The sequence below is a fragment of the Delphinus delphis genome, chromosome 5, assembly GCF_949987515.2.
Source record: "Delphinus delphis chromosome 5, mDelDel1.2, whole genome shotgun sequence".
NCBI lineage: Eukaryota > Metazoa > Chordata > Mammalia > Artiodactyla > Delphinidae > Delphinus > Delphinus delphis.
The window spans coordinates 46,951,788-46,979,738 of NC_082687.1; the positions used below are offsets into that span (position 1 = coordinate 46,951,788).

The window sequence follows — 27,951 nt, forward strand, 5'->3', positions numbered from 1 at the left end:
CCCAGCCGTAGCTGGGACTCTCGGCAATTGCCAGCGGTGTGGGTTTTTAAAACTGCTCGTCGCGGAGCCAGTCAGCAGCTAACATGTCTAGCAGAAACAATAACAAGCTGCCCAGCAACCTGCCGCAGTTACAGAATCTGATCAAGCGAGACCCGCCGGCTTACGTGGAGGAGGTAGGAATGCGGCGCGGTGAGGCTAGAAGCCGGGACGCGGCTGGTTGAGACAGTGGCTGGAGGGAGGCGTGGAGTGGAGCAGGGATCCTGGCTCGCCTCGTGTTCTGCTCTTAAGTTCAGGGGTTCCTCGAGAGGAGAAAAGGGGTTAAGGGAGAGACATGCCACAGGGTTCGTTCCCCACCTTTTGAAATCTGCTGCCCGTCTGGGTTTTCTGCCTGCTCCATAGACCCTGCTGCCACAGAAACACCATTTAAAAGACCTCATTTTTGCTTTAGGGGTTATCTCCCGATGTCACTGAGGTCGAGAGACAAATGGTCCACCCCCAACCTCTGACTTCCAGACAGGTTTCTCAAGGCTTTTCTTTTCTGAAACCCCTAAATGGAATTAGTCTGTAACAGTGGATGAAACTTTTGTTTAGATTGTTTTCCTCCGACGTCTGTTTCCGGGAGCCCGCGCTCTGTTCCATGGACTGTGTTGGGAAGGAGGGAGTATTCTCAAGTATAAGGGACAGACATAAGAGCTTAGTATTATCTAGTTAAAAAACAGGATTCAGTCTCATCGGAAGCTGGCATGACCTGGGTGTGAGAATTTACGTCAGGAAAAGATGAAGTTGAAAATTAGATTAGGTCCAGACCGTGAGGGGCTTTGTATACTGACCTCATACAAATTGTGAACATTAAAGGTGTTTGAGCTGAGAAATGACAAAATGAAAGTGATGATTTTGCTACATTATTTTGGCAAGTGCTTTCTTCAGACACCCATTTTTCTGATCGGCATTAAACAGGTATTTGCTTCAGTTACTTGTATGTGCAGATGGCTAACACAATTATTCATCTTTTGATTGCCCTTCTCATTTCCCTCCTCCCCCAGATTTTCACATAGAAATATTTATGTGAATACATTTTAACAAATAGCGGTCTCAGTGGTTTAGGTCACCAGTAGAGAGAGACTTTCCAAAGATTCAAGAGAGTGGAAACAAAGACTAAGGAACAAATACAAGAAGTTAAGTAATATAGGTGAGGCTTTGAGATGTGTAAAGCACTGTAAACCATTAGCCAAAGTAATAGCTGAGAGTCTGTACAGCGCTGTATTTAAAAGCAATGGTTTCAAAACTTAACTCCGTATCCCGGCCCAACTGTTGACCAATTGTGTGACTAGAGAGGGTTAACCACTTGAGCCTACGTGTATTTTAATTTGTGAGAAGGAGATAATACCTACAGAGGATTACTGTTTCATTCACTTAACAAATATTTTTGCAAATTCACACATATTGTACCTCAATTTGGAGCTCACTGAACCAGTTAGGGCTGGTAATATAAAGAAATACTCATTCTTGGGACTTCCGTGGTGGTCCAGTGGTTAAGACTCCACGCTCCCAATGCTGGGGGCCTGGGTTCAATCCCTGGTCAGGGAACTAGATCCCACAGGCCACAACGAAGCTCCCACATGCTGCAACTAAGACCTGGAGCAGCCAAATTAAACAAAAAAGAAAGAAAGAAATACTCATTCTCCTTCTGAGTGTCTCTCTCTCCCCCTCCCCTTCCCTTCCCCCTCTCCTCCTTTCTCCCTATCACTCTATCTAACACATATACACATAGTTTAAAGCCATGGCCTAGGCATGAGAGTGGCTGTAGGGTGTGGAACTGAGGCCTTGTGAGTTCCAACATTAGATTGTTGGGTTGTTGTTAGGATTAAACATAATTAAATGAAATAATGTACATGATGAGTTTGGCACGTAGCAAGTGCTGAATAAATGGAAACTATTATTATTTCTGTGTGTCTGTTGCTTTTGCCTGTTAACACATCTTATCTAGAACTCCAGGATAAAATCATAATTATTATTTAAAAGAAGGGGAATTTTGACTGGAGAGCTTTGTGTACTTGAATTATAATTTACATTTTCTGACTCACATATTTCTGCAGATATTAGTGCTCTATATACATGGACAATATAGTAGGCGGTCATTTAGATAGTAAATGGCAGTAGAGAGCCAGATCTGAGTTTTTGACTCTTGTTTCACTGTTCTTTATACCTTACTACCTAAATTTCTAATGATAAGGGAAAGGGTCTTTAGATTACCCAAAATGTGCGCAGATTTTTCAAAACTCATTTTGAAGAATTCTGATAAGGAAAACATAGTGTTTCTACATACCTTTGCCACATCTTTTTCTCAATGCCATTATCAAAGATTTCTAAGTAATTTTTAATTCTCTACTGAGAAAGTCTTATAATAGAAGGTGACCAATTTAAATTTTATTTTTCTACAGTTTCTACAGCAGTATAATCACTACAAATCCAATGTGGAGATTTTCAAATTACAACCAAATAAACCCAGCAAAGAACTGGCAGAGCTGGTGATGTTTATGGCACAGGTAAGAAGATAATTTTTGAGTAAAACGAAGACCAGTTGTTGCACACAGCTTGCAGAATATTTTTCACTTACACCCAACCTCATTCCATTCGGGAGTGGAAACTTAATTTAAAAAAGAAAATTAATTTTCCCTTTTTGCAGATTTTATTTCCTCCTTATGTTCAGTTAGAGGATTTCACTAGAGCTTTTCACAGAACCAACTGGAGCAAAAAAGCTTTCAAACTATTTGTTTTCTTCAAATTCATCATAAAAGCAGATTCTGAATCATGTCACATACTTTACTAAGACTAGAGGAAATAGGAAAGGGGTCAGAGAGATTAGCATGTAGAAGAAAAATAGATGGTTTGGAGCCATCTACTTCTATGAAACATAGCCTTTTATTCTCCTTTTGCAGGACATCCTTAATATGTGCATATGAATCATAGGAGAGAAAGAAAAACTTCAGAAGAGCCTTTTTGCTTTGTTACAGATTGGTCACTGTTATCCAGAACATTTAAGTAACTTTCCTCAAGAGCTGAAAGATCTTCTCTCCTACAACCACACTGTCTTGGATCCAGATCTCCGAATGGTAGGACCAGTAGTTGGATTGATAAATTGTGCTGTGTTCCCGTGTGCGTATAATATGTGTTTAAAGGAGAACAGCCTGTCATCTAAACATCTTTCTAAAATGTAAATCAGTGTGTCACCCGTACCTTAAAATCCTTCTGTGGCTTCTCATTTACACAGAATAAAACTCAAACTTATTAACTTAGCCTGTAAGTCCCTACATGATTTGCTTCCTTCCTGTGTTTTTGACCTCATTTCCTTTTCTGCTGCACTCCTCTCTCTGATCTCTCAGTTCTACCAGTATGCTAACCCTGCCAAGATGCTCTTTTCCCTTTTTTGATTAGGTGATTCCTTCTAGTCATTCAAATCTCAAATGCATGAAGAACCCTAATTATAACCTATAGTTTTTATAAAGCTTAGTTTAGACATTTATCTATTAATTGGCCAGTTTGAGCATTTAAACATTGTTACCTTAGTGATTGACATTGGGTCCTGTCTGGGATCCCCTTTACCAGGCCAGTGCTCCCATTTCCCCCACCCGCGGGGAATGTTGGCTGCTAATGGCCCCCAGCTGCCCTTTCTCTGGAGCACTGTCTTCAGCTAAATGGGAGCCCTAGCACCTGGGAAGTGGCCCTCCCAGCCCACAGGTGGTATCTGACTAACCCAGAGGTTCAAAAGCCCAACCCTTCCCAAGGTCCAACTTTGTGTTGCAGTTTGTGCTCCAGGGCTTCTCTGTAATCAGACTAAAGCTAGTCTCCAGCCAAGGACACATCCTTGCCCAGCTTTTCTCTGCCCTATCCTGCTTCTTTTACTTCCCTTGTAGAAGAGAGCACACCCTGGACTGACCTCTGTAATAAATTGGGTTCTGCTTCTAGGGAACCCAACCAGAGGCATTTTCAAATTTTATATATCAGCTTTTCAAACACCTTTACAGCTGGTAGAACTTACACAAATATTATGATCTCAAAACCTACTAATATCCTTTACCAAAACTTATAAAAATGCTAAGTCTGTAGATTCAACTTTGTTTCTTATTCTTGCATTTTCCCAGGCTTTCTGTAATTCTTCAATTTTTATACTTCTCTAGGATTATCTTAATTTGTTCTGGCCAAAAAAAAAAAAAGAATACCATCTCAGACAAACCAAGGTTGGAGTCTCTGATTAACTCTCAGTTGGGACATGGGACCTGGCAGCACAGCCTAATAGGCTTCAAACTTGAACCATTACAGAAGACTTTTACTTAGGTCAAGACTTAGGTCAAGTCCTTGTGGGCCATACAGATTTGAGATTTTGAGTGTGGAGACTTAGTGTCTTTCCAAGTGATTAGGTCTTCTTTAAGTTTTGTGTGCTAACAGTACCCAACCAGATTGGTCTGCAGGCATTATTAAATAACTAAATGTGTGTATATTTCTTTATAGCGTTTTATGATGACTAGTGGGTTTTTAAAAATAATTAGGACGTTGTTAGGAAGCAAGGGATTGAGTCTGTATAATTAGCATTGCTCTTTAGAGTGTACTTGTGAAAGTTGGTGGGAAGCAAGGGTGCTACAACTACCATTGGGCCGTTCTTACTACAAACTGTATTTCAAAAGAATGCCTTGTAAGGTCACAAATTCAGTTTGATTATCCCAATTTAGTGTTATGTTATTGTAACCCACCTTTCTTATCTCTGTGGATTTACTGATCACTGCGTTTTTCTATGTTGACCCTTCCTTGACCTCCTGTGTAAAGGAGCCCTCCTGTAGTCACTGTGTATTAATGTTATTACCCTGTTTTATTTCCTTCCTATATGAGGTATACCTGTTGATATGCTTACTTGCTTGCCTGTCCCCTCTTCTGCTCCACCCCCAGTGTAAGCTCCATGAGGGCAGAGACTTGACTGTTCTGTTCCCATGCCTAGAATAATGCCTAGTTAATAGAAGACATTAAGTGCTTTGGGGATATACTTGCTCCATTTTCTCATCCTAACTTTATCATTATCTTATAGTATGTTTCTTTTTCCTTCCTGAGACATTTTGCAAAGCTTTGATCTTGCTGAGAAATAAGAATCTCATCAATCCATCAAGTTTGCTAGAACTCTTCTTTGAACTTCTGCGTTGCCACGATAAGCTTCTTCGAAAGGTAAAGAGCAAAATCACTCCCCGCTCCGCTCCATATCTCATTCTTCCTGGCAGTGACATGAAACGTATAGCATTTGGAGTCTCTTCATGCTTCATACTATTGGATACAGCTAAGAATAATTTTGATAGGAAAAAAATTGACCGTTGTGTGCATGCAATATAATGGTGATAGCTAACATTTATTGTTTACTTTTTGCTAGGTTACCATTTTCAGAGCATTTTACGTATTCGTTTACTCACAAAGTGCCATGAGATAGGGGTTATTGTTGTTATTTTATAGATGAAAAGGCTGAGGCACAGAGAGAGAGAGTGATGTTCCCAGGGTCACACAGCTTCTGAGTGGTGAGGCAGGAACATAAACCCAGGGAACCTGGCTCCAGAACCCAAGCCCTTTTCCTCTATGCTGTACTGACCAGCTAAATCAGAGCATGGACTGGACACTCGTGGCTGTAACCACTCCCAACCTCTTCCCCCCAAAACTGACTTTTTTTGTTATTAATATTTCCCTGTGACTTCGTGTTTGCTTGTATAAGTAAGACCAGAAGTTGAAGATTTATGAAAGAATTTTAAGAAAGAGAAACTAAAGTTTACATACATTAACTTAAAAAAAATTTTTTTTTTTTTCAAAATATTAAGAGACTGCAACCATTTGATTTTAGCAATTGTACTTCTTGGACTAACTTGTGAATAAAAGTGATCCAGGGGAGCATATTTTGGGTACCATTGATATTTGTAAAAATCTCAATATTGTCTTGCATGCAGTTAGGGGCTTGGACTTTCCTTTTTATTTTTTTAATTTATTTTTTTAAAGTTTATTTATTTTTGGTTGCATTGGGTCTTCGTTGCCGTGTAGGGCTTTCTCTAGTTGCGGCGAGCGGGGGCTACTCTTTGTTGTGGTGCTTGGGCTTCTCATTGCGGTGGCTTCTCTTGTTGGGGAGCATGGGCTCTAGGGCACACGGGCTTCAGTAGTTGTGGCACACAGGCTCAGTAGTTGTGGCTCGCGGGCTCTAGAACGCAGGCTTAGTAGTTGTGGCACACGGGCTTAGTTGCTCCGTGGCATGTGTGATTTTCCCAGACCAGTGCTCGAACCTGTGTCCCCTGCATTGGCAGGCAGATTCTTAACCACTGTGCCACCAGGGAAGCCCCGACTTTCCTTTGTAAAAACAAAACAAAACAAAAAAAGCAAATGTATTGAGATGTAATTCACATACAATGCATCCATTTAAATGTACAATTCAGGGGTTTTTAGTGTAGTCACAGAGTTTTGCAACCATCACCACAGTCAGCTTTAGAACACTTATAGCACCCTCAAAAGAAACCCCATTCCCTTTAGCAGTTACTTTCCATTTTCCCATCTGTCCCAGCCCTAGGCAACCACCAATGTACTTCTGGTCTCTATAGATTTGCCTACTTGGGATAGTTCGTGTAAATGGAATCATATAATATGTAATTGTTTTGTGACTGGCTTCTTTCACTTAGTGAAAGTGAAAATTAAGTGAAAACACTTAATGTTTTCAGAGTTCATTCATGTTGTCGCATATGTAAGTATTCATTACTTTTTGTTGCCAAATAATATTTCATTGTCTGGTTATACCACATTTTGTTTATCCACTCATCAATTAATGGACATTTGGGTTGTTTTCACTTTCTGGCTGTTATGAATAATGCAGCTATGAATATTTGAACATTAGTTGGAAATTTATTTTCATTTCTTTTGGATATATAACTAGGAGTGGAAATGTTGGGTCATATAACTTCATATTTAACCTTTTGAGGGTAACTTTCACTTTGCTTTACCTGCTTCTTTTTGTTTGTTTTATTTGTTTTTGGTCTCTTTTGTGATAGAATGAAAAGTGGGCAAAATTAAATCCTCCAGTACATTTATATTTCTCTCCAAATTAGGCAAGGTTAGAAATGTTGGTTAATGTGTGTATGTTTTTGTTTCTTTTCCTCAGACTTTATATACTCATATTGTGACTGATATCAAGAATATAAATGCAAAACACAAGAACAATAAAGTGAATGTAGTAAGTACCCTTTTGTTTTCCATGTTTGCAGCATTGTATTACAGTATCGTGCAGTTTATTAAGTCTTCTTTCTCCTCTTTTTCTTCAGGTATTGCAGAATTTCATGTATACCATGTTAAGAGATAGCAATGCAACTGCAGCCAAGATATCTTTGGATGTGATGATTGAACTCTACAGAAGAAACATCTGGTAATACCTATGTACCTGTCTCTTTCGAAATAGTCTTTTATTCATTTGTAATTGCCACAGAACACATACACAAATATTTTTCTTGATTTTGAGCCCTTTAATATATCTCTGCCGTAGATTAAGTTGGAAGTAAAAATATGGAGGCAATCCAAATGACTAATAACAATATTGACTACCATTTCTTGAACACTTGCACTATGCCTTACCTCATTCAACCTTCAGAACAGTGTAATGTAGCTTATTTGGGATTATTCCCGCCTTATAGATAATGAAACCCATAGGTTCATAAGTTTAAGTTTAGTAGCTGGTAAAAGGCAGAATTGAAATTCAAACCCGATCTGTCTGACTGAAATTCGGGCTCTTTCTACTCTGCCTCTCTGAAGATTTTCAAATCAATTTACCTTATATACTTAAATTATCACGTTTCATAAACTTTGGCTTGTTGGTACAGTGTCCCAACTCATGTCTTTTGCTTTTCTTATTCACTAATTTTTTTTAAAATATAAAAGTAATATTCATTGCAGCAGAAGATTTGGAGAAGCTAGAAAGTTTTTTTTTAAAATTATTGATAGTCCCACCCCCTAGAGATAATCAGTTAATATTTTATGCTATTTCCTCCTGTCTTTTCTTTAATGTGAATTTTAAAGTATGGTTGGAATTTTGCTGTATTGTAGTTTTTTATTGGTTTTTTATTCCGCCCCCAGTTATCTTGAGTAGGTTTTATGTCATTAAAAATTCTTCAAAAAATACATCTGAATGGCTGCATAATTTTCTGACACAAGACTGGGCTAAAATTGAATTAAATGTTTGCCTGTAGTTGACTATTTAGCAACCCGTGACTTTTTGAAATATTACAAACTATGAATTTTAACATGTTAGAAATATTTATTTATTTTGTGCCATTGTCTGTGCTGTCCAATACAGTCGAATGAAAATTCACTTTAAAACACTCAACTGTCTTCCCCCAGGAATGATGCCAAAACTGTCAATGTGATCACCACGGCATGTTTCTCTAAGGTCACCAAGGTGAGCACGTGTATGGCTGTGTGAAGGCACTGTCTGTGAGTAGCCCGCTTCTCCAGCTAGAAGGTGAAGGAGATGGGTATGCAAGGAAGAGGTGGTGTGCGGACGTGCTGCTTGTGCTTAGGCTGCTTCCCTGGTTTATCTGCGCTTTAGAAGAGTCACGCAAAATTATGAGTTTTTAAAATGCTTGGTATTAAACGATAGCCTTAGCGTTTATTTTGTTTTCCTCTGTAATTCTTGACTGCTCTTTTATTGGACTCAGGCACAGCTGAAAGAAATTTAAGGACTTGGTTGACTTTCTGTTAGAGGGGCTATATCACTTTTCTTGTGGGGGCATGTAGAAGTTCCTGACTTTCTACTTGAAGGATAACAACTGTGTAGAGCCGGGCTAAGACAGATGAGCCCAAATCCTACCGTTCTTTTTTTTTTTTTCTTCAGATCCTAGTTCATATGCATGTGTAAAATATAGACAAAAGTATTTATTCTTTGTTGTAAGCTGGGATGAGTAATTGACTTTGAATTGGTCTTTAGATATTAGTTGCTGCTTTGACATTCTTCCTTGGAAAAGATGAAGAGGAGAAACAGGACAGTGACTCAGAATCTGAGGTTAGTTTAAGCATAGATACTTCTGAACTTTACAGTTTAGCAGATTTTATTATTGTTTTCAGTACAGATTGTAAAAGTTGGAAAGAAACTTAGATGCTACCTTTATCCTTTATTGAGTTCTGCCATGCTGAGATTTTATTCTAGTTAGAACTTGTCACTTACATTCAGAAAGATTGGTTAAGTAACTAATAAAACTTAGATTCATTCAACCTTGTTCTTGGTGCTAAAGCTATACCTATATCTCACTATATGAACTTAGAATAAAAATTACTGCCAATATATTTTTGAGGTTGAGTGTTGACATCATCGAAGTTTAGAGTGGAGAAAGGGAGAAGGGTAGTACAGCATCTTTAAAAGGAAGAATCAGGATTTATGATGTCATGAAATTTTCTTTATTAAAAAATATTTTTTATTAATATTAAAAAGAAATTCCCTTCCCATTTTAGCATTTTGGTAACGAGTACTGGAATATGGGATAACACCTTTTGTTATTACTTTAGTAAATAATGTATGAACAATACATTCTTACTGTATAAAATTTCAGATACTATAGATAAAAGTTATCTTGATCCTTTCTTATTTGCACTTCCCAGTTCCTTCTTCATAGATAACCATTTCGTTTCCCATGCATTTCTGTGTGGATGTATATACATATTGTCTTATGTGTGTGGTCTGTTTTTAAAACATATAAATAATATATGTATTATTTTGCAACCTGCTTCCTTTGTGATGACATATATAGATGTACCAGTGCATTTAGATATTCTTCTACTAGTACATATAGATCTACCTCATTCTTTTAACCTCCACATAATATTTCAGAAAATGGATGTACTATAGTTTAAGCATTTCCCTGTTGATAAATATTTGTTTCCAGTTTCCTTTTTCAAATAAAAACAAAGTTGCATTCTCTCTGTATATTAATACTTCAATAAAAACTAAAAGCAAAATAAAAACAGAAGTCAGTGTTGCAGTGAAAATCTTGGTATGAGCCTGTTCCTGCAGATAGGCAAATTTGTTTTTTATTGAATTTTTAAAGTTGTGTTTATTTTTAATAGCTGCATGCAAAGAGTATAAGTAGAAAGAAGTGATTAAAAGGGTTATTCCTTGCTTCTATGCAGATTTTCCTTGTTTATAGTTTTACAAAGTAGTTTATTCTTCAGGATGAAGGACCAACAGCAAGAGACCTGCTAGTGCAGTATGCCACAGGGAAGAAAAGCTCCAAAAACAAGAAAAAGTTGGAAAAGGCTATGAAAGTCCTCAAGGTGAGACTTGTACCTGGGAAATGAGATAAGAATCATTAGAATGCAGAATATGTGTTCTTTAGAAAAGCTTTTAAGCATTTGGAATAGAGAAAATAGCATTTTGAAGGACTTAGAAATGTGTGATGACTTTTTAAGCCCTAATTTTTTAGATGAATAAATGTTTTCAGCTCTCCAAGATCTATGGCTTGAATAAATTAATTTGATTAAATTCATTTGTTTTGATCACGATGTCTTCTCAGAAGAGTATGCAAATGAAGTACATTTTGTTTTGTAATAATTATTTGAAAGTCATTAATTTGGTCCTTGTGTGTTTTTTAATGTTCATATTTCCAAATCTCTTTAAGTCTCACAGGTGCTAATAGCTAGAACTTTTTGGCTGCATTGGGTCTTAATTGCCGTGCACAGGCTTTCTCTAGTTGCGGCGAGCAGGCGCTACTCTTCGTTGCAGTGTGCAGGCTTCTCATTGCAGTGGCTTCTCTTGTTGTGGAGCACGGGCTCTGGGCACACAGACTTCAGTAGTTGTGGTGTGCGGGCTCAGTAGTTGTGGCACATGGGCTTAGTTGCTCTGAGGCATGTGGGATCTTCCCAGACCAGGGATCGAACCCATGTCCCCTGCATTGGCAGGCAGATTCTTAACCACTGCGCCACCAGGGAAGTCCCCAAGGTTTAATCTTAAAAACCACCTTTAGTTCTTCTAGTTGCAAGAAAGGTTTTTGGAACAAAGATTTTTTGTTTTTTCTTTTTAATTAGTGTGATGGGGACTTCCCTGGTGGTCCAGTGGTAAAGAATCCACCTTCCAATGCAGGAGACCTGGGTTCAGTTGCTGGTTGGGGAACTAAGATCCCACATGCCACGAGGCAACTAAGTCTGCATGCCACAACTGTTGAGCTCGCATGCCTCAATGAGAGAGCCTGTGTGCTGCAAACTACAGAGCCCACATGCTCTGGAGCCCATGCACCACAACTAGAGAGAGAAAACCCACGTGCCACAACTAGAGAGAAACCCGAGAAGACTGCATGCCGTAAGGAAAAGATCCCGCATGCCTAAACAAAAGATCCAGTGTACTGCAACTAAGACCCGATGCAGCCAAAAAAAAAAATAAGGAAAGTAAATAAATATAAATGGTGTAATGGACTTGATAACAGCCTTTTAGCACATTAGCACATTTAATCCCAAGGGCCTCTTCACTGTAATTCAGAATGTAAATGTTTTCCTCTCCCTTTCTTTCAGAAACAAAAGAAGAAGAAAAAACCGGAGGTGTTTAACTTTTCAGCTATTCACTTGATTCATGATCCCCAAGGTACTATAATTATGACCTCCCAAGTTCCTTGTTGGCTTTATCTGCCTATTTAGATTCCTACCTTCAAGGTTACCAGGGAATATAAAATCCTTGGCACTTAATAGACAATCAGTGAATGCTTAGTTGTTACCTATTGGTTGTAGCCTAGAGAATTCTATTCCAAAGCAGTGATTCCCAATCCACAGCAAAATAAGAAAAATATAGAGGAACAGCTCTCTTTGCAATTCATGTCTTTAATAACATAGTACTTGTACTATAAGACATTGTGCTTGACCAAATGAAAAATTGACAATCTTTTATTAGTCCCTTTTTTTTTTAACTGGTATGTGGAAACCAGAAGTTTGGGAAACCCTGTTCAGAACACTAGTTCTCAAACTAGAGTGCACATTGGAATCACTTGGGGAATTTATAAAACTATACTGGTACTTCGGTCCTGTTATTCCCAGAGACCGATTAGGTGATATGGGGTATGGCTGGGCAGTGGGGCTTTTAAACGCTCTCTGTATTTTAGTTTTAGTTTGCCGACGCTTCCTCTAGGTCCGTGTTTCTCAGACTTTAAGGCACATACTGATCACCTTGGGATCCTGTTAAAGTACAGATTCTGTCTGATTCAGTAGGTCTGGGGGTGGGGCCTGCAGTTCAGTATTTCTAACAAGCTATTAGGTGGACAGCTGCTGGTGGTCTGCAGACCACACTTTGAGAAGCAGGGCCCCAGAGAGCTATAAGTGGAGCATCTGTCAACAGTAACTCAAGATGTTGATGCTAAAAATCTTGGAAATCCTTAAGACTTAACTTTGGGCACCACTGAAGGTATATTTGCCCGTGTGTGAGTCTTTTCACCTTCGGTCATGCGGCTGTGTTTACCATCCTGGTTCTGCAGAGTGATTTCAGGCACAGCCATACCAGAGTCAGTGACCAAACTGCTGCTTTTCTCTACACCTGCTAGATTATGTTGTATAGACCATGGGCCCACAGTATACTTCTCTGATATTCTCCTTTCCAGATTTTGCAGAAAAACTACTGAAGCAGCTAGAGAGCTCTAAGGAGAGGTTTGAAGTGAAGATGATGCTCATGAACCTCATCTCCAGATTGGTGGGAATTCACGAGGTTTGAATTACATTATGTTTCTCTTGATGGATATTAGAAGTGGAATTTTTCTTGGTAAAAGGACAGTAAGGTAGAGCAGTGGCTTAATTTTACCCTCCCAAACCATTTAAACCCATACCGTTTACAAAGGGATAAAATCTTTCACTCTGAAAATAGCTGTTTTTGTCACTTTGTTTTCTTATCACTTAGTATGGATGTTGAATTGTACATGTATTCAGTTTATGGACAGACTATTTTCTGTTTTTCTACTTTTTATTTTATTTTATCTATGTTTCACTTATACATTTTCCTGAGCCAACAGAGCCCACATATTTTTATCAACTGTTATTACATTTCACAGTTTACCCCTTCATAGCTTTCGTGACTTCCAGCCCACTCTAGCAGGAGGATCATGTTTGCAAAGCTGAATTCTCTGGTCATTCACTTTATATTAAATTAGACTGCAAGAGGTCTTTGGTGGTATAATGTATATATATTGTGTATACATATGGAAACCACACACATACTCAGACTAACTGCCATTGTAGAAAAGGAGGGATGCCCAGAAATTCAGCCCATGAAGAAATGACCATTGAGGTTGTTGTCTATAGTTTTGCTCTTATAACTAGTGCTGTTCTGATCATCACTGAATGTGTTGCTTTCTTCAAAAAAAAAAACAAGAAGTAAAACAGGCTCCTTCATTGAAAATCAAACAGTATAGACCTATATCAAGTTACAAATGAACAAATGCACTTATTCCATTTCTCTAAGAAAAAGTTAACATTTTGGTGAATAAATTGCTTTTTCTACATGGGCTGCAGTTCTAAAGCAGGATTACCAGGTCAATTCTTGTTACATTTGTGCAACAATTTCAAGTCACAACTGAATCTGAGCTCAGTGGAAAAGCAGAAGTGATTCTTAATTCAAGCATGGTTTGATGGAAATGATACTGGAGTTTCACAGCTGGCTACAGTTGAACACTCATCTCTGTATTGAACCCAAGTCTTCCCTTTTACTTCTCTGGTCCTGGTTTTGCTCTGTGGCTAAAATAGAAAAAAATTTATTCTCACATGATGAACTTTGAAAAAGGCTAGGCCATCTCCAGAGTTTCTCTTCTTGAAGTTAAAGATTACAATTGCTTTAATAACTGGATCCTTGTCTCCTTTATCTAGGTAGACTCCAGAGTGTTAGTGGTTTCTGTCTAAAATATGGAGCTCAGAGTAATTCCTCCAGTGTGGTTGGACTGGTATCCCATAACAAAACTAGACTGTGGGTTTTTTGGTGATCAGATTACACTAGGCACTATTCAGATTTGAGTTACTATTATCTTTGAAGACTAAAAAATTGGTTCTGCAATTTTTTTGAAAGAAAGTTGCTTTTTGACTGCCTTTTCACCCCCTGGTTTATTCTGAGTACACTTCCTTCTTCCTTGACATAATAGGATAGCAACAAGGCCTTCCTTTCTTTGGTTAATACAGCACATTGAATCATTCTGTAGCATGAATGCTTGTTGAGAAAAAAAGAAAGTAAAAAAATGATTCCCAGTTAGTTGAGCTTGGTGATATAATTGCATCATGGAGAAATGAAACTCCACAGCTCAGCTAGATATATATTAAAGTCAGTGCATTCTTCTTTCCACAGCTTTTTCTCTTCAACTTCTACCCCTTTGTGCAGAGGTTTCTGCAGCCCCACCAAAGAGGTAAGGCTTCCACTTGCCATGTTCCTTTGGTGGCCTTGGGGTTAACCATCCAGAGTCTTTTGTTCTGGAATTAATACTAAAGACAAGAGTTAGGAGTGAAGGGTGTTCTGCTTCAGAGACAAGGAGAGAAACCTGTAGGTTTTCTTTCCAGATTCTGCCATGAGGTAATTGTTCTCCTTATCAACTTTAAGAAACAATTATTTGAGGGGGGGAAAAGCACCAAAACAAAGTGTTGGTTTCTCAAAGCAAGTCTTTTTGTAATACTATAAATACTCATGTGAAAGATTCTAAAAAAGAATTTTGACTATTTATTGTAACTTCATTATAGATACCAGGGTTTAACTTACTGCTTTCATTGCCCTCATTTATATTCTTAATTAAAAGCAACATGAAAGCAGGAAGGAAGAGATGGTTGTTTTTGCCTTTGAACTTGAACCAAGATAGGAAAGAAATGAACATTTATTGAACATTCAACATGAGCCAAGCACTGTGCTAAGTACTTTACATACAGTCATCTCATTTAATCCTCACTTCAATCCTGAGAGGTGTAGAAAGAAAGAAAAAAAGACCAAGATCACTCAGCAAACAGTGGCTGATTAGGCTTCACCTCACTTCTTTGTTTTGCCAGAGGCCTTGTTCTTTATCCATACTGCCCCTTTAAAGGGAGTGTGTGTATATATGTGTTTGTACTTATTCATTGATTGAGTGATTTCTAGTCTGAGCACTGCATTAGACACCAGTGAACACAAAGTAACATCCTCACCTTCATAGAGCTTATATTCTAGAGGAAGATCCACAGAGTGCTGTGTGTAATATGTCCAGGTGACGGGAAGTATTTTGAGGAAAAAGGAAGCAGGTGAGGACAGTAGGGAGTGCTGGGGTGGGTTCTGTCTAGATTATGTGGTCAGGAAATCACTTTGATAAGGCAGCAGTTAAGCAGGGCCAGGAGGAAGCGAGGCAGTGAGCTATGCAGATGTCGGGGTTGGGTGTTGGGGCAGAGGAAGCAGCAGTAGCATTACGGCCAGCGTGTGCTGGCCATGTTTGCCGTGGTCCTGAGGGCAGGGCAATAAACTGACTGTGGCCTTTCCCATCTCTGACCTTTTTAGAAGTAACGAAGATCCTTCTGTTTGCTGCACAGGCATCTCATCACTTAGTACCCCCAGAGGTGAGAACTCTTAAACTTCATTTCTGTCAGGATCTAGTGCATACGTAGCCCTGCCACTAAGTATATCATGGTGGCTTTTCCCACAGGGATTACCGTCCTCCCTGCCTTTTTGAAACTGAGTAGAAGACACACTAGCTCTTAAGGAGATATCCATAGAAGTTTACTCATAGAAGTAACAACATTTTACTGTAGAAAGTAAAGTTTATTTTGGACAAGTTGTTGAGAATTCTGGTTTTGTTTAATTGCCAAATTTTATGCTGGGGAGGGCAAGAATATCAGTGAATTTATAGTGATTATTATTCAAAACTGATCATTTCTTTCTTTGATTCAAATAGTGTTGGAGGATCGTGGGTCAAAGCAATTTTTAATCCATGTTGAGAACTAATATTAAAGGCGAGCCACATTTAATCTGAGGATAGCTAAGAAGAAGGCTGAAACCCAGAGTGGAATGTTTTTTTCAGTCTTCCTCAGTCTTGATCCTTCCAACTCCCAAACCGAAGGCGGAGGGCTGTTTTTCCACTGTAATAGTTTATGGTCCCTTCATCGTCAAGCGTTTGAGTAGGTGTAGACGTTTTACCAGCACTCATATCCTTTCTCTCCCTCCTGTTCAGATCATGCAGTCATTGCTCATGACTGTGGCCAACAATTTTGTAACCGACAAGAACTCTGGAGAGGTCATGACAGTAGGGTATGTAGAATGTGGCTGTAGGCAGTGGGTATGGTCGTAACGCACTGGGTTTGCTTTCCATTACCAGGATGTAAAATTTCATCTATTATGTGCTCTCTGCAAAAACAGTTTAAAGTACACTTCAGTCTTCTCAGCAGGCTTGGTATTTTTAATTTATTGGTCAGAATTTTGAGCCAGAGAAAAGATATTTGCCCTTCTAATCAACATTTTGTTTTTTAACTAGCTGTGCCTCTTTCAAATGAATGCTTGTGTGGCAATCTAAATGTTTTTCTTCTGTCTTCTACCCTGAATTCCTATCTTCCCTGGAACAAATGATTCGTTATGGAATCATTTTTTAATCCCAAGGCGGTTCAGTGGCCCTTTTGATTAATTCAAAAGCACTTAATGAGTGTGACACTAATTTAAGGACGATTCATCTGTCCTGATACCTAAGCAGTATGCTGAACAGCTGCTTTGTATCTCCCTTGGAAAATATTGCTGGGATAACAGCCCTAAAGACCTTTAACTTTTCCTTATTTGACCTAGTACTATCTCCCCTAGAGTTGGCGAATAGATGCTGCTATCATATACAGGCACACTTCCTTTTATTGCCCTTTGCTATATTGCTCTTCACAGATACTGCGTTTTTTTTACAAATTGAAGGTTTGTGGCAACTTTGTGTGGAGCAAGTCTATCGGTGACATTTTTGCAGCAGCATTGGCTCACTTCATGCCTCTGTGTAACATTTTGGTAATTCTCACAATATTTCAAACTCTCCACCAGCAAAAAGATTATGCCTCACTGAAGGCTCAGATGAAGGTTACATTTTTAGCAATGAAGTATTTTTTAATTAAGTTACGTACTTTTTAAGACATAATGCTATTGTACACTTAATAGGCTACAGTATAGTTAAACATAACTTTTGTATGTACTAGGAAACCAAAAGATATGTGTGACTCACTTTATTGCAGTGGTCTGAAACCAAACCTGCAATATCTCTGAGGTACGCCTGTATTTTACAGAGATGACACTGTTTCTTATTCTTCTAGTAGAGGAAATGGCAGTAAACTGTCTGGAATGAAAGCCCTCTGAGGCTCCCCACCCTCACACTCTACCATGCTGCAGTTTTAAAGACCTAAGACCTATAAAACCCAACTTACATTCCTTTTGATTTAGTCTTTTTAGAAAATATTCTTAGGTTGAACCACATGAAACTGCTGGGGGGTGTTTTGTTTGTTTTAATTTATTTTTTTCCCTTTTTTAGAATCAATGCTATAAAAGAGATAACAGCTCGATGTCCTCTAGCCATGACTGAAGAACTTCTCCAAGACCTGGCTCAGTATAAAACACACAAAGATAAGAGTAAGTGGTGTGTTATTCTCAGTAGATCAAAGAGTACAGAGTAGTTCGTTTTTACCTCAATAGACTCTTTGCTCTGAAGTTTCTAATTAAAGGTATTATTTTCCAGATGTGATGATGTCTGCTAGAACTTTGATTCAGCTCTTCCGAACACTGAATCCTCAGATGTTACAAAAGAAATTCCGGGTAGGTGAAGCATACATATGTTGATCAAGGATTTGGTCTCAGAAAGTGAGGATAATTTCCTACAATTTGAGTTTGAGTATTTCTGATGCTTCCATTAGGAGTATTGGTGATACATGTAGTTTTATTCTTTAAGCTCAGAATAAAATTGATTGAATACTTTTGCTTAACAGTTTTATAGTTGGTATATGCTGTTTGAGGTTGAATGACTCTTATAGACCTGTTAGACTGTTTGAAGTCAGTAACTGATGCCAGCATTGAACAGGCTATTCCCTAACCAGATACTACCTCTTTCAAGTTGGGACAGAGAAAGATGCATGTATGTAACAGAAGGAGAGATCTCAAGACTTAATTGAAGTTTCCTGAGGTGGATCAGAAGAAAGCAAGAAGGGGCTTCCCTGGTGGTGCAGTGGTTGGGAGTCCGCCTGCCGATGCAGGGGACACGGGTCCGTGCCCCGGTCCGGGAAGATCCCACATGCCACGGAGCGGCTGGGCCCATGAGCCATGGCCCCTGAGTCTGCGTGTCCGGACCCTGTGCTCCGCAATGAGAGAGGCCACAACAGTGAGAGGCCCGCATATCGCAAAAAAAAAAAAAATAGAAGAAGAAAGCAAGAAAACAGTGGGCAAAGTTCTGTCTGGGGGATTTACTTTGACCCAAGACGTTGGTGGACTGTTTTTGTCATTCGATTGCTTCCATTTTTTGTGATTCTCCCTCTCAATTCATAATCCTGGAGAATCCTTTTCATGAATAATGTTTTGCAGTTTAAGCACCTCATTAAAAACTACTTCCTTTCCTTTAGGGTAAGCCTACAGAGGCCTCCATAGAAGCAAGAGTGCAAGAATATGGAGAACTAGATGCTAAAGATTACATTCCAGGAGCAGAAGTTCTGGAAGTTGAAAAAGAAGAAAAAAATGCTGAAGATGATGAAGGTTCATTTTTGTTTCACCATTATTCAGGACAAAATCACTCCTACTATATCTGTATTAATCTTGAAATCTTTATATTGTTTGGACATTCATCCAGCAGATGCTTCCTGGTAATGACTATGTGCCACGCCCTGTTACGGGCACTGAAGGTCAAATGGGCATGGTCCTGCTCTGAGAGAATTTACATTCTGGTGTAGGAAGTGCCTTTTCATGTCCTTCAGATTGGCTGCCCCTTATCAAGGGCATGCTGTTTGACACTTGGGAAAGATAATGGGTTTCTTTTGTTGCCTAGAAAAAATAATGAAGATTAGTCTATAGCGATCCTCCTGTTGACGGAGAATGCTTGTTGAACTGGTCAAAGAATGCTTGAGGAACTCCATTCTCATTTCTGGGGTTAGCATTTACTGCATTGGTTGCTAGGGTCCTTTCTTCTTCCTGTTCATCCCTTCATTATTTCAACAAAACTTTCGTAAGCATTAGCTATGAGCCAGCCACTGTCAAAGCAAAGAGGAATGATATGGTTCTTGTCCTTGAGGGTCTTTCATAAACAGCTAATAAATCATTAACAGGATTTATGATTGGAGTGGGGTATAAGGGCTGGAGAGAGGTCAGGTCCACCTCAGAGGTTCAACAAAGGCTTCAAGGAAATCGTGACCCATGAGCCGTATTGAGAATGATTAGTGAGCAATGGTAGTATAGTGGAGACTTTCCAGGCAAACTGTGAGCAAAGTACTGAAGGGTTTAGGAAACTATTAGAATGTAGGATACAAGGTGATGCACAGAAGGCGATGAGACTAGGGATAGAGGTGGGGCCTCACGTGAGTGGCTGTGTAGGCCATGCCTAAGAGCTGGGACACTGTCTTACAGAATATGGGCATCTGCTGAGAGACTGCAGGTATCCTTCATTTTGAAAGCTTACTGTGGTAGCTCCGTTAGGATCTCTGATACCTCTTTACTGAGGTGTCTACAAGCTTCTTATACAACCAAAAGTTTCTACCTTGGTTCTCTGAATGACTTGTTTCTAACTAATTTCTCAAATGTATAAATGTGCTTAGACAAGTTAAATAACTTGTATGTGGCCACTGTAAATGTACAAGTACAGTTCTGATGGACATGGCTAGTTTGGTGGAAAGAATGTAGGCTCTAGAGTCATATATGATTTTTCCTAATTTCAGTGTAGGCTGCATTTCTAGCAGTGTGGCCTGGGGCAGGTTACTTAACTCTGGACTCTATTCCTCTTTTGTTGAGTCACGAGGGTTAGAGAAAGATTGTAAAGTTTCGGCTCATGGTGGATAATTGATCAGTGGTTATTCTCCGTTCCTTGACTTAATTAAATTGATGTGGTTTATTTAACAGTAATACTGCTCAATTCTTGGTGAGCATCTATTTGAGGTTCATTACCTAAGTTTTCTTTTGCTTGATTTATCTCAGTGTACCATGAACACTCAACATAAAGTGGGTGCTAATGGGGTGCTCTTTTTCACACAGATGAGTGGGAAAACACGAGTCTCAGTGACGAGGCAGTTTCTGATGGCGAATGGGTTGACGTGCACCATTCTTCCGATGAAGAACAGAAAGAAATCGTGAGTCCTAAAATGTCCTTTTCTCAGTGTTGAGGGGCTATGCCCTCACTGGAGCTAATAGCCGTTTAAGCCTGTGTTGTGTCCTTTCAAGTCTGAGAAGCTGAACAGCATGCCCTTGGAGGAGCGGAAAGCCAAAGCCGCCGCCGTCAGCACTAGCCGAGTGTTAAGTCAGGAAGACTTCCAGAAAATCCGAATGGCCCAAATGAGGAAAGAACTCGACGCTGCCCCTGGGAAAGCCCAAAAGAGGAAATACGTCGAAATAGACAGTGATGAGGAGCCCAGGTAAGACAGTGTGTACACCAGGTCTTCAGTCAGCTCACGTGATTATGAAAGTATTAGGAAAAGGAATTCCATCCTTGTTACATATTACGTTTTTTCCTTCACCCCAGGGGTGAGTTACTTTCTCTTCGGGACATTGAACGCCTTCATAAAAAGCCAAAGTCTGACAAGGAGACAAGACTAGCAACTGCAATGGTGAGTGGGGCATGTCATTGCCTAGTTGTCTAAACAGAAAGCAGATAAAGTGAAATATGCCTCAGAACTTGTATAGGCACAGAACTGCAGGGTTCTTTTGGCTGCATTGGGTCTTCGTTGCTGCGCGCAGGCTTTCTCTAGTTGCGGCGAGCGGGGGCTACTCTGCGTTGAGATGCGTGGGCTTCCCATTGCGGTGGCTTCTCTTGTTGTGGAGCACGGGCTCTAGGTGCGCAGGCTTTAGCAGTTGCGGTGCGTGGGCTCAGTAGTTGTAGCTCGCGGGCTCTAGAGCACAGGCTCAGAAGTTGTGTGGCGCAGCACCTTAGTTGCTCTGCAGCATGTGGGATCTTCCTGGACCAGGGATTGAACCCGTGTCCCCTGCGTTGGCAGGCGGATTCTTAACCACTGCGCCACCAGGGAAGTCCCTGCAGTATTTTATTTTAATGTTTTAAATAAAAGTATAATTAGCATAGAATAAAAGGCACAGATAAGAGGTGTTCAGTTAGATGAGTTTTAACAACTTGATAGCCACATATGTAACCACCGTCTAAGACAAGCTGTGGAGCACAGAAAGGCCCAGTTGTATGCTCACGGTCTCAGGGAGGCTCAGTGCATTTACCAGAGCTATGAGAAAAGCAGGGGAATGTTTAGTCATTAAAGAAAAGCCAGAGACAGTTAGAGCTGCCTCAGGCAAGTCCTGTGGCTGTTTGCGGCTGCAGCCTGCCTACCTTTCCAGCTTCATTTTCTCTACCTTGACTTGTTTCAGACGCCATTCCAAATGGGCTCCACATTACCCTCTATTCCATTTGTACTGACACTTGTTTAGATAAGTTTGAAAACCCATGTTCTTTCTCCACCGCAACTTTGCATATACTATTCCTACCTGAAATGCTCTACTCTTCCCTCCTTCCCTCCTCGCCAGGAAGGCCTTCATCCTGCAAAAAACAGCTCACAGGGTCTCCCTCTCTCCTAGGCTCCTCTGGCCTCTAAGAAACCCTTTCTTCCACTGAGCTCGCCTTGCCCAGTTACAACACATCATGGTCATTTCTTCCCCTAGACTGAACTGAGTCTCTGGGGAGCAGTGACTGTGTGTTCCCTCCACCTTAGTGTCCTTGGCGTCCAGCGGAGCTGGCACAGAGGAGACGTGTGTGTTGATGAGATAACTCCTGCAGTGGTATTTTTGTGTGTGTGTGTGCTGATAGGCTGGAAAAACAGACCGAAAAGAATTTGTGAGGAGAAAAACCAAAATGAATCCATTTTCCAGTTCCACGAATAAGGAGAAGAAAAAACAGAAGAACTTCATGATGATGCGGTATAGTCATAACGTCCGGTCAAAAAATAAGCGTTCCTTCCGAGAAAAGCAGGTGAGCTCAACTTGAAGCATGACTGGGTAGAGTGATATTGTTGTTCTAAGACTTCTCTACATTTGAGTGGAGTTGTGCCTTCTAAAACCTTGTATTATGTGTGTCTTAGGATTAATGGGGTGCATTATTGGAGAGCATGGAGAGGTGGAAAGTGGTCAGGGCTTGTAAATCCTAGACCTGACTTTGTTGAGATTCGGCTGTGTGACCAAAGGGAGGCGATTTTCCTCCTCTGTAAATAAAGGAGTTTAAACTAGATGAGCTCTGAGGTCCATTCCTATGCTAAAATTTTCTTGACATTGCATCTGTGAAATATATCGAAATTAACTGAATAATAATTTTTGAGTGTTTATTATATGGTACTTTTTTCCAAAAAGCAATAATTATATGTGGTAATATCTCAGTAACAGTTTCAGGAAAGCAGTACAAACTAACAGTTCTGTTGTTGGCATGATCCTTTCTCTGTGTACCCTTCTGCAAAGCCATTATGTTTACAGACCTTTGGAATTGTGTTTTATCCATTTTCAGTCTTTGATGGGTAGTCCTGTGCTGCTCTGTTGGCTCGCTTATTTCATAATTCATTGTAGTAAAACAAATTTATGTTTTTATATCCTCCTCTACTGCCAATGTACCAGAATGTATATCTAAATGTACTAGGAAGAATCTCTAGGAAGTCAGGTCAAGGGAAAAATAGTGCCACATTCTGAACCAGCGTTCCTAAATTGCAAGCCAAGGATGAGCCTCCCAGGCCTGAATGTGACAGCCAGCTCTCCAGGGCAGGGCTCCATAGGTGTGGGAACCAAGTCAGTATGACTAACTCTGTTTATTTAATCATTCTAGTTCTAAGCTCTTCAACAATGTTATGTAAGTAATAAAGTGGCAGTAATTTTGATTAGAATTTGTTGAAAGTTTAGGTGAAAGGAAGGGTGCCATTAAATAGTCTGAATTTTGCCAATTCAATTTAAATGCGTGGTTGAATTGATTAAATTCATTAGTTTATCCTTCCCCTGCCCTTTATAAGATTTTTGGGTTGAGGAAGTAATGACCATCCAGTTGGCAGGCCTTGCTTCGTTCTGAGGTTTTTGTGACCTTGCTACATGTTATCTAGGGGTGTTCCCCCAGCCCCTACTTCCTCTATTTTTTAGCATGCTTTTTTTTTGGCACGATAGAGAAGCCTTGCTTTGTTCCTGTCAGTACCTCTTTCAGTATAAAATACTTCTCTCAAAGATTGAAGAATTTTGTAAGAGGAAGTTGGTTCACTGGATATGTGCTATAGTTCATGTGAACAATATGAACAGGTACTGTGATTAAACCGACTTTACAAATGAGAAAATAAGACATAGATAGCTGAATCTGAGAAATACCTTCTTAGCCACGCGAATTAGGTTAAAATGCACTGGTTGATTTTTTTTTTTTCTACCATAAGCATCCCAGTTACTCTGCATATCTACAAAGACATACCAAGACCCAGATCTGAGCTAAAGGCAAGGAGTCAGTAACTTAAAGTCATAAAATTCAAAAAGCTTGATTAGAGCCAGGCAACTTCCACCCCAAAAAATGCTTTAAAGTTTCTAGGACTCAGAGAGTGGTGGTTGCTTGGGAATTAATGGAATCACATCCATCACACACTTAAGATGTATACGTTGACCTTGGTTATCTTCTTTTTATAATTTGGGTTTATTCTTAATAATCTTTTATTTAATATTCTGTTGTTTTCTTTTGGGAACTGTAAGACTTTATAAGGACATTCATAGGTTTGCTGTGAACATTGGTCCTGTGGTCTTTTTCTGTAGATCATATTTACGTTTTTTTTTTAATCTTCCAGCTGGCGTTACGAGATGCTCTCTTGAAAAAGAGAAAAAGAATGAAGTAACTTCCAAGCAAGTTTTCCATTCCAGGGAGAATGCTAAATTCTTGTCATTACTCTGAAAACTAGTACATTTAGAATGTTTACATTAAAAAGTCCAAAAGCACTATATTGTGAAAACCACAGTAAACTTGGTAGCTTCTGGTGTTCTTATTTTAGAGATGGGTAGGGGTGGGAATGTTTGAAATGTAAACAGTAATGGTGTTGTAAAATCATTTTCATTTAGTGTTCATGCAAAAAATATATAGAGAGAGAGAGAGGAGAGAGAGAGAGAGAGAGTGCCTATTAATTGTCACTGAAGATATAAAATTGAATGAGCCACAACTCCTCACTCAAGGTATTTATAGCCTATTTGTAGGATGGGGCGAGGGGCAAGTATGTATCTGTGTATTTACAGTGTTGTATAAATAGTTCTCTAGTAGAGATAGGTTCATGCTTCTATGGGGTCACAGAGGCCTTATGGACTAACTCTGCAGGGGATGGGAGTTATATATTCTCTTAAAACAGGACAGTGTTACAAGAGTAAGAGGATCTTACTTGTAAATAGGCTTACCTGCTGAAAACAGGTCCCTGCTGTACAGATTTTGGGTAGACAATATAGCTTTTTTAGTCCATCCATCCAAAAGATGTAATTTTTTTTTTTAATGCCAGATACTGGCTTTTTGGTTAAAACCTTGCTTTTTACATTGCCTTACGTATAAATAGTAATCTTGGAGTGGCCTCAGTTCATCATTTGGGCTGCTCATTCTTTCATAGAGGAAAAAGAAATTAGATTGGTTTCCTCAGCCTTCCTTCACCCTGTAATATTTTCATCCCACCGTTTGCCATGTCTCACTCAATAAAAGGTTTCTAATGTCAAATAGGTACTCTGTGCTGAGTGGTGCGTGTTGTTTCCCTTCACTAGGTGTGCTTGAGTAGATTTCAGGGGTCACCGCACGAGAGCCGTGGTCAGCTGTTTGCAAGTTGTTGCGTTTGGAAATAGTTTGGTGCCCTTTGTCTCAGATTTCTTAGGTAGTGTGGTAGTTGGGGAAATTGCTTCAAGCTAGAGGAAAAGGCAATTTTCTGCCCACTCAGAAGCTTCTAAAACCACTTTTCTTACTCCTTTTCCAGCGTCTTCTGTTCACTTTCTCAGTTCAACTTCAGTTTTATTTGAATGAAACTTTGTGACTTTTCCTAAGACGCCCCATACACTGGGGATTAGTTATGAAGACCTTGCGGTTTATTGATTAAATTGCACTGGCCTAGTGAGAGGAGCCCTCAGTCAACCCCCAGCAGCTTCAGCGATTCACAGGAAGTGTCCGATGCACGTCTGAACGTTTCAGATCTGAAACTCCTCTCTTCTCTCTTTGCATTTTTGAACTGGGTGTCTCGTTATGTGTCTAGCTCCAGAGAGAAGTAAATAAAATTCAAAATGGCCAGCTACCTAGGGTGTGTAGCTTTGCTGTGTGAATTGTGATGATGCCTGGAACTTCCATCCTTCCCCTAGACTTTCCCACCCCACTTAGCTGCCAAGAGCCCAGTCCATTCTGTGTTCTGACTTCTGTTCTTCTACTACTCTTAACTGAGGTTTGTATGGAAGCTAGGTATCTGGCTTTAAAAGCTATAGCCTTAACTTCTACTTCCTTAATCCTGTAGTAGGTTCCTGTTATTATTTTATAAGTCTTCTCTTGAGAAGATTTTCTGTTTACCGTAAATTTGGAGGTCAGATCCTCACAAGGATGCTGCCAGCAAAGGCAGAGTAACCTTCAGGGTGACTTATACATTGAAGAAGTCACCAGGGTTTGAACTTCAGCTTTTTAGTCTCAAATTTTTGTCAACACTGAGAATGGGTCCATTTCAGGGATGAATTCACATTGTCCAAACTCATAATATATATAAAGTAATGTGTAAATCTAGAATACTGATATATATGTGATCTTACCAGGTTCTTCTAGAAAATAAGCTCCACAGAAGGCAGACTTCTATGCTGTTTGATGCTAGTTCAGTGCCCAGTATGTAGGTGCTCAACAAATATTTGAATATCTGATATAACTCCTGTCTGTCTTCTCTCTGTAAATAAAATACCACCTAGGGCTTCCCTGGTGGCGCAGTGGTTAAGAATCCGCCTGCCAATGCAGGAGACACAGGTTCGAGCCCTGGTCTGGGAAGATCCCACATGCCACGGAGCAACTAAGCCCATGCACCACAACTACTGAGCCTGAGCTCTGGAGCCCGCGAGCCACAACTACTGAGCCCGTGTGCCAAAACTACTGAAGCCCGCACCTAAAGCCCATGCTCTGCAACAAGAGAAGCCACCACAATGAGAAGCCCGTGCACCACAACGAAGACTAGCCCCTGCTCGCCACAACTAGAGAAAGCCTGCTCACAGCAACGAAGACACAACGAAGACCCAACGCAGCCAAAAATATAAATAAATAAAATACCACCTACCTCATTGATTGTTTTGAGAATTTTGACAACTAACGTTTATAAGCACTTAGCATGGTATTTTCCACAAAGAAAGCATTCAGTAAATTTCTCATCAAAGATTAGATATCTAGGGCTTCCCTGGTGGCACAGTGGTTGAGAGTCCGGCTGCCGACGTGGGGGACACGGGTTCGTGCCCCGGTCCGGGAGGATCCCACATGCCGCAGAGCAGCTAGGCCCGTGAGCCATGGCCGCTGAGCCTGCTCATTCGGGGTATGTGCTCCACAACGGGAGAGGCCCCAACAGTGAGAGGTCCGCGTACCGCAAAAAAAAAAAAAAAAAAAAGATATCAAGGTTTTTTTGTTCTTGTTTTTTTGCTTAATATACTTGAAACAACAATTGCCATTGCTACAAATACTTGTTTTACCCCTTATCCATTTAGGGGGAACTAGTTTGAAATATAAAAATGTCTATTGAATGCTCACCGTGTGCAAAGCGCTCTGCTAGAAGCTGTGTGTGTTGCAAACACAATGTTCCTGCCATATAGAAACTTCTAATCCAGTGAAGGAAATAGACTTACAAAATGACTGTATAAAAAAGGCACAGCACAGGGCTAGGGGCATCAGTGAAATGCCTGTTTGCTAACTCACTGGTACTTAACAATGAACAGGGCAGCAGTAGGAGATGAATTCCTGAATCATAAAAGGTTTAAAAGTTGGTGTAATTTTTTGAAGCTTATGATTAATATAAATTTTCGGGCTTCCCTGGTGGCGCAGTGGTTGAGAGTCCGCCTGCCGATGCAGGGGACACGGGTTCGTGCCCCGGTCCGGGAGGATCCCACATGCCGGGGAGCGGCTGGGCCTGTGAGCCATGGCCGCTGAGCCTGCGCATCCGGAGCCTGTGCTCCGCAATGGGAGAGGCCACAACAGTGAGAGAGGCCCGCGTACCGCAAAAAAAAAACAAAAACAAAAACTGAGAGCATAGCTAATTCTGTACTATTTAAATACCATATATTTGTATATAGCACATACCTGAGGTGGTAACTTTACTTCCTTCTGCAGATTCTGTTTTTGTTGTTTTGTTAATCCAGAAATGGTTGAATAAACTATGATTTATCCATATGATGGAATATTATGCAACCATTAAAATATTTACAATAGGAAATGCTTATTATAAAAGAACAAAATATAAAAATACTTATAGTGTAATCCAATTACACTTGTAAGAAAATGGGGAATAATAAAAGCCCAAGAAGAAAGCCACCAAATAGTAAAGTGATTTTCTTTGGTATTGAGATCACATGTGAGGGTTTTTTTTCTTTCTAGTTTGTTTTCTCAGTCTTTTACAGTACCTGTGTTTTGATTTGTGTTATTGTGTAAGAAACAAAATAACTTATTTGAGGCTGAGGGATAATGTATCTTAAGACTCATGAATTTTTTTTTTTAAACCACAAGAGGAATACACCTTAAAAGCAAGGCAAGGATTGATTTGAAAATACTCCAGAGGGGTTATAGTCTCACCTTCTTCCACTGGTTTATTGATGGTGCTAGTCATCCT

General features: G+C 39.8%; 1 protein-coding gene across 4 annotated transcripts; it reads left to right on the top strand.

Moving 5' to 3' along the window:
- Positions 1-27,648, top strand: SDAD1 (SDA1 domain containing 1). Of its 4 annotated transcripts, none has more exons than XR_009519524.1 (22): positions 1-173; positions 2,442-2,546; positions 3,015-3,113; positions 5,101-5,211; positions 7,166-7,237; positions 7,326-7,426; positions 8,395-8,452; positions 8,981-9,055; positions 10,219-10,320; positions 11,551-11,620; positions 12,624-12,727; positions 14,348-14,405; positions 15,512-15,570; positions 16,182-16,258; positions 17,502-17,599; positions 17,706-17,782; positions 18,580-18,709; positions 20,195-20,289; positions 20,381-20,571; positions 20,679-20,763; positions 22,025-22,124; positions 23,947-23,971. XR_009519524.1 is itself a non-coding variant. In XM_060012346.1 (22 exons), the coding sequence occupies exons 1-22, from the start codon at positions 84-86 to the stop codon at positions 26,159-26,161; spliced, it is 2,121 nt and encodes a 706-aa protein (XP_059868329.1). In that variant the 5' UTR covers positions 1-83; the 3' UTR covers positions 26,162-27,648. The 4 variants fall into 4 exon arrangements, 3 of the variants coding, with proteins under 3 accessions (XP_059868329.1, XP_059868330.1, XP_059868331.1); XM_060012346.1 differs by lacking the exon at positions 23,947-23,971 and adding an exon at positions 26,060-27,648 and having other exon boundaries at positions 21,963-22,124; XM_060012347.1 differs by having other exon boundaries at positions 21,963-22,124; positions 23,947-26,044.
- Positions 27,649-27,951: the final 303 nt, after the last annotated feature.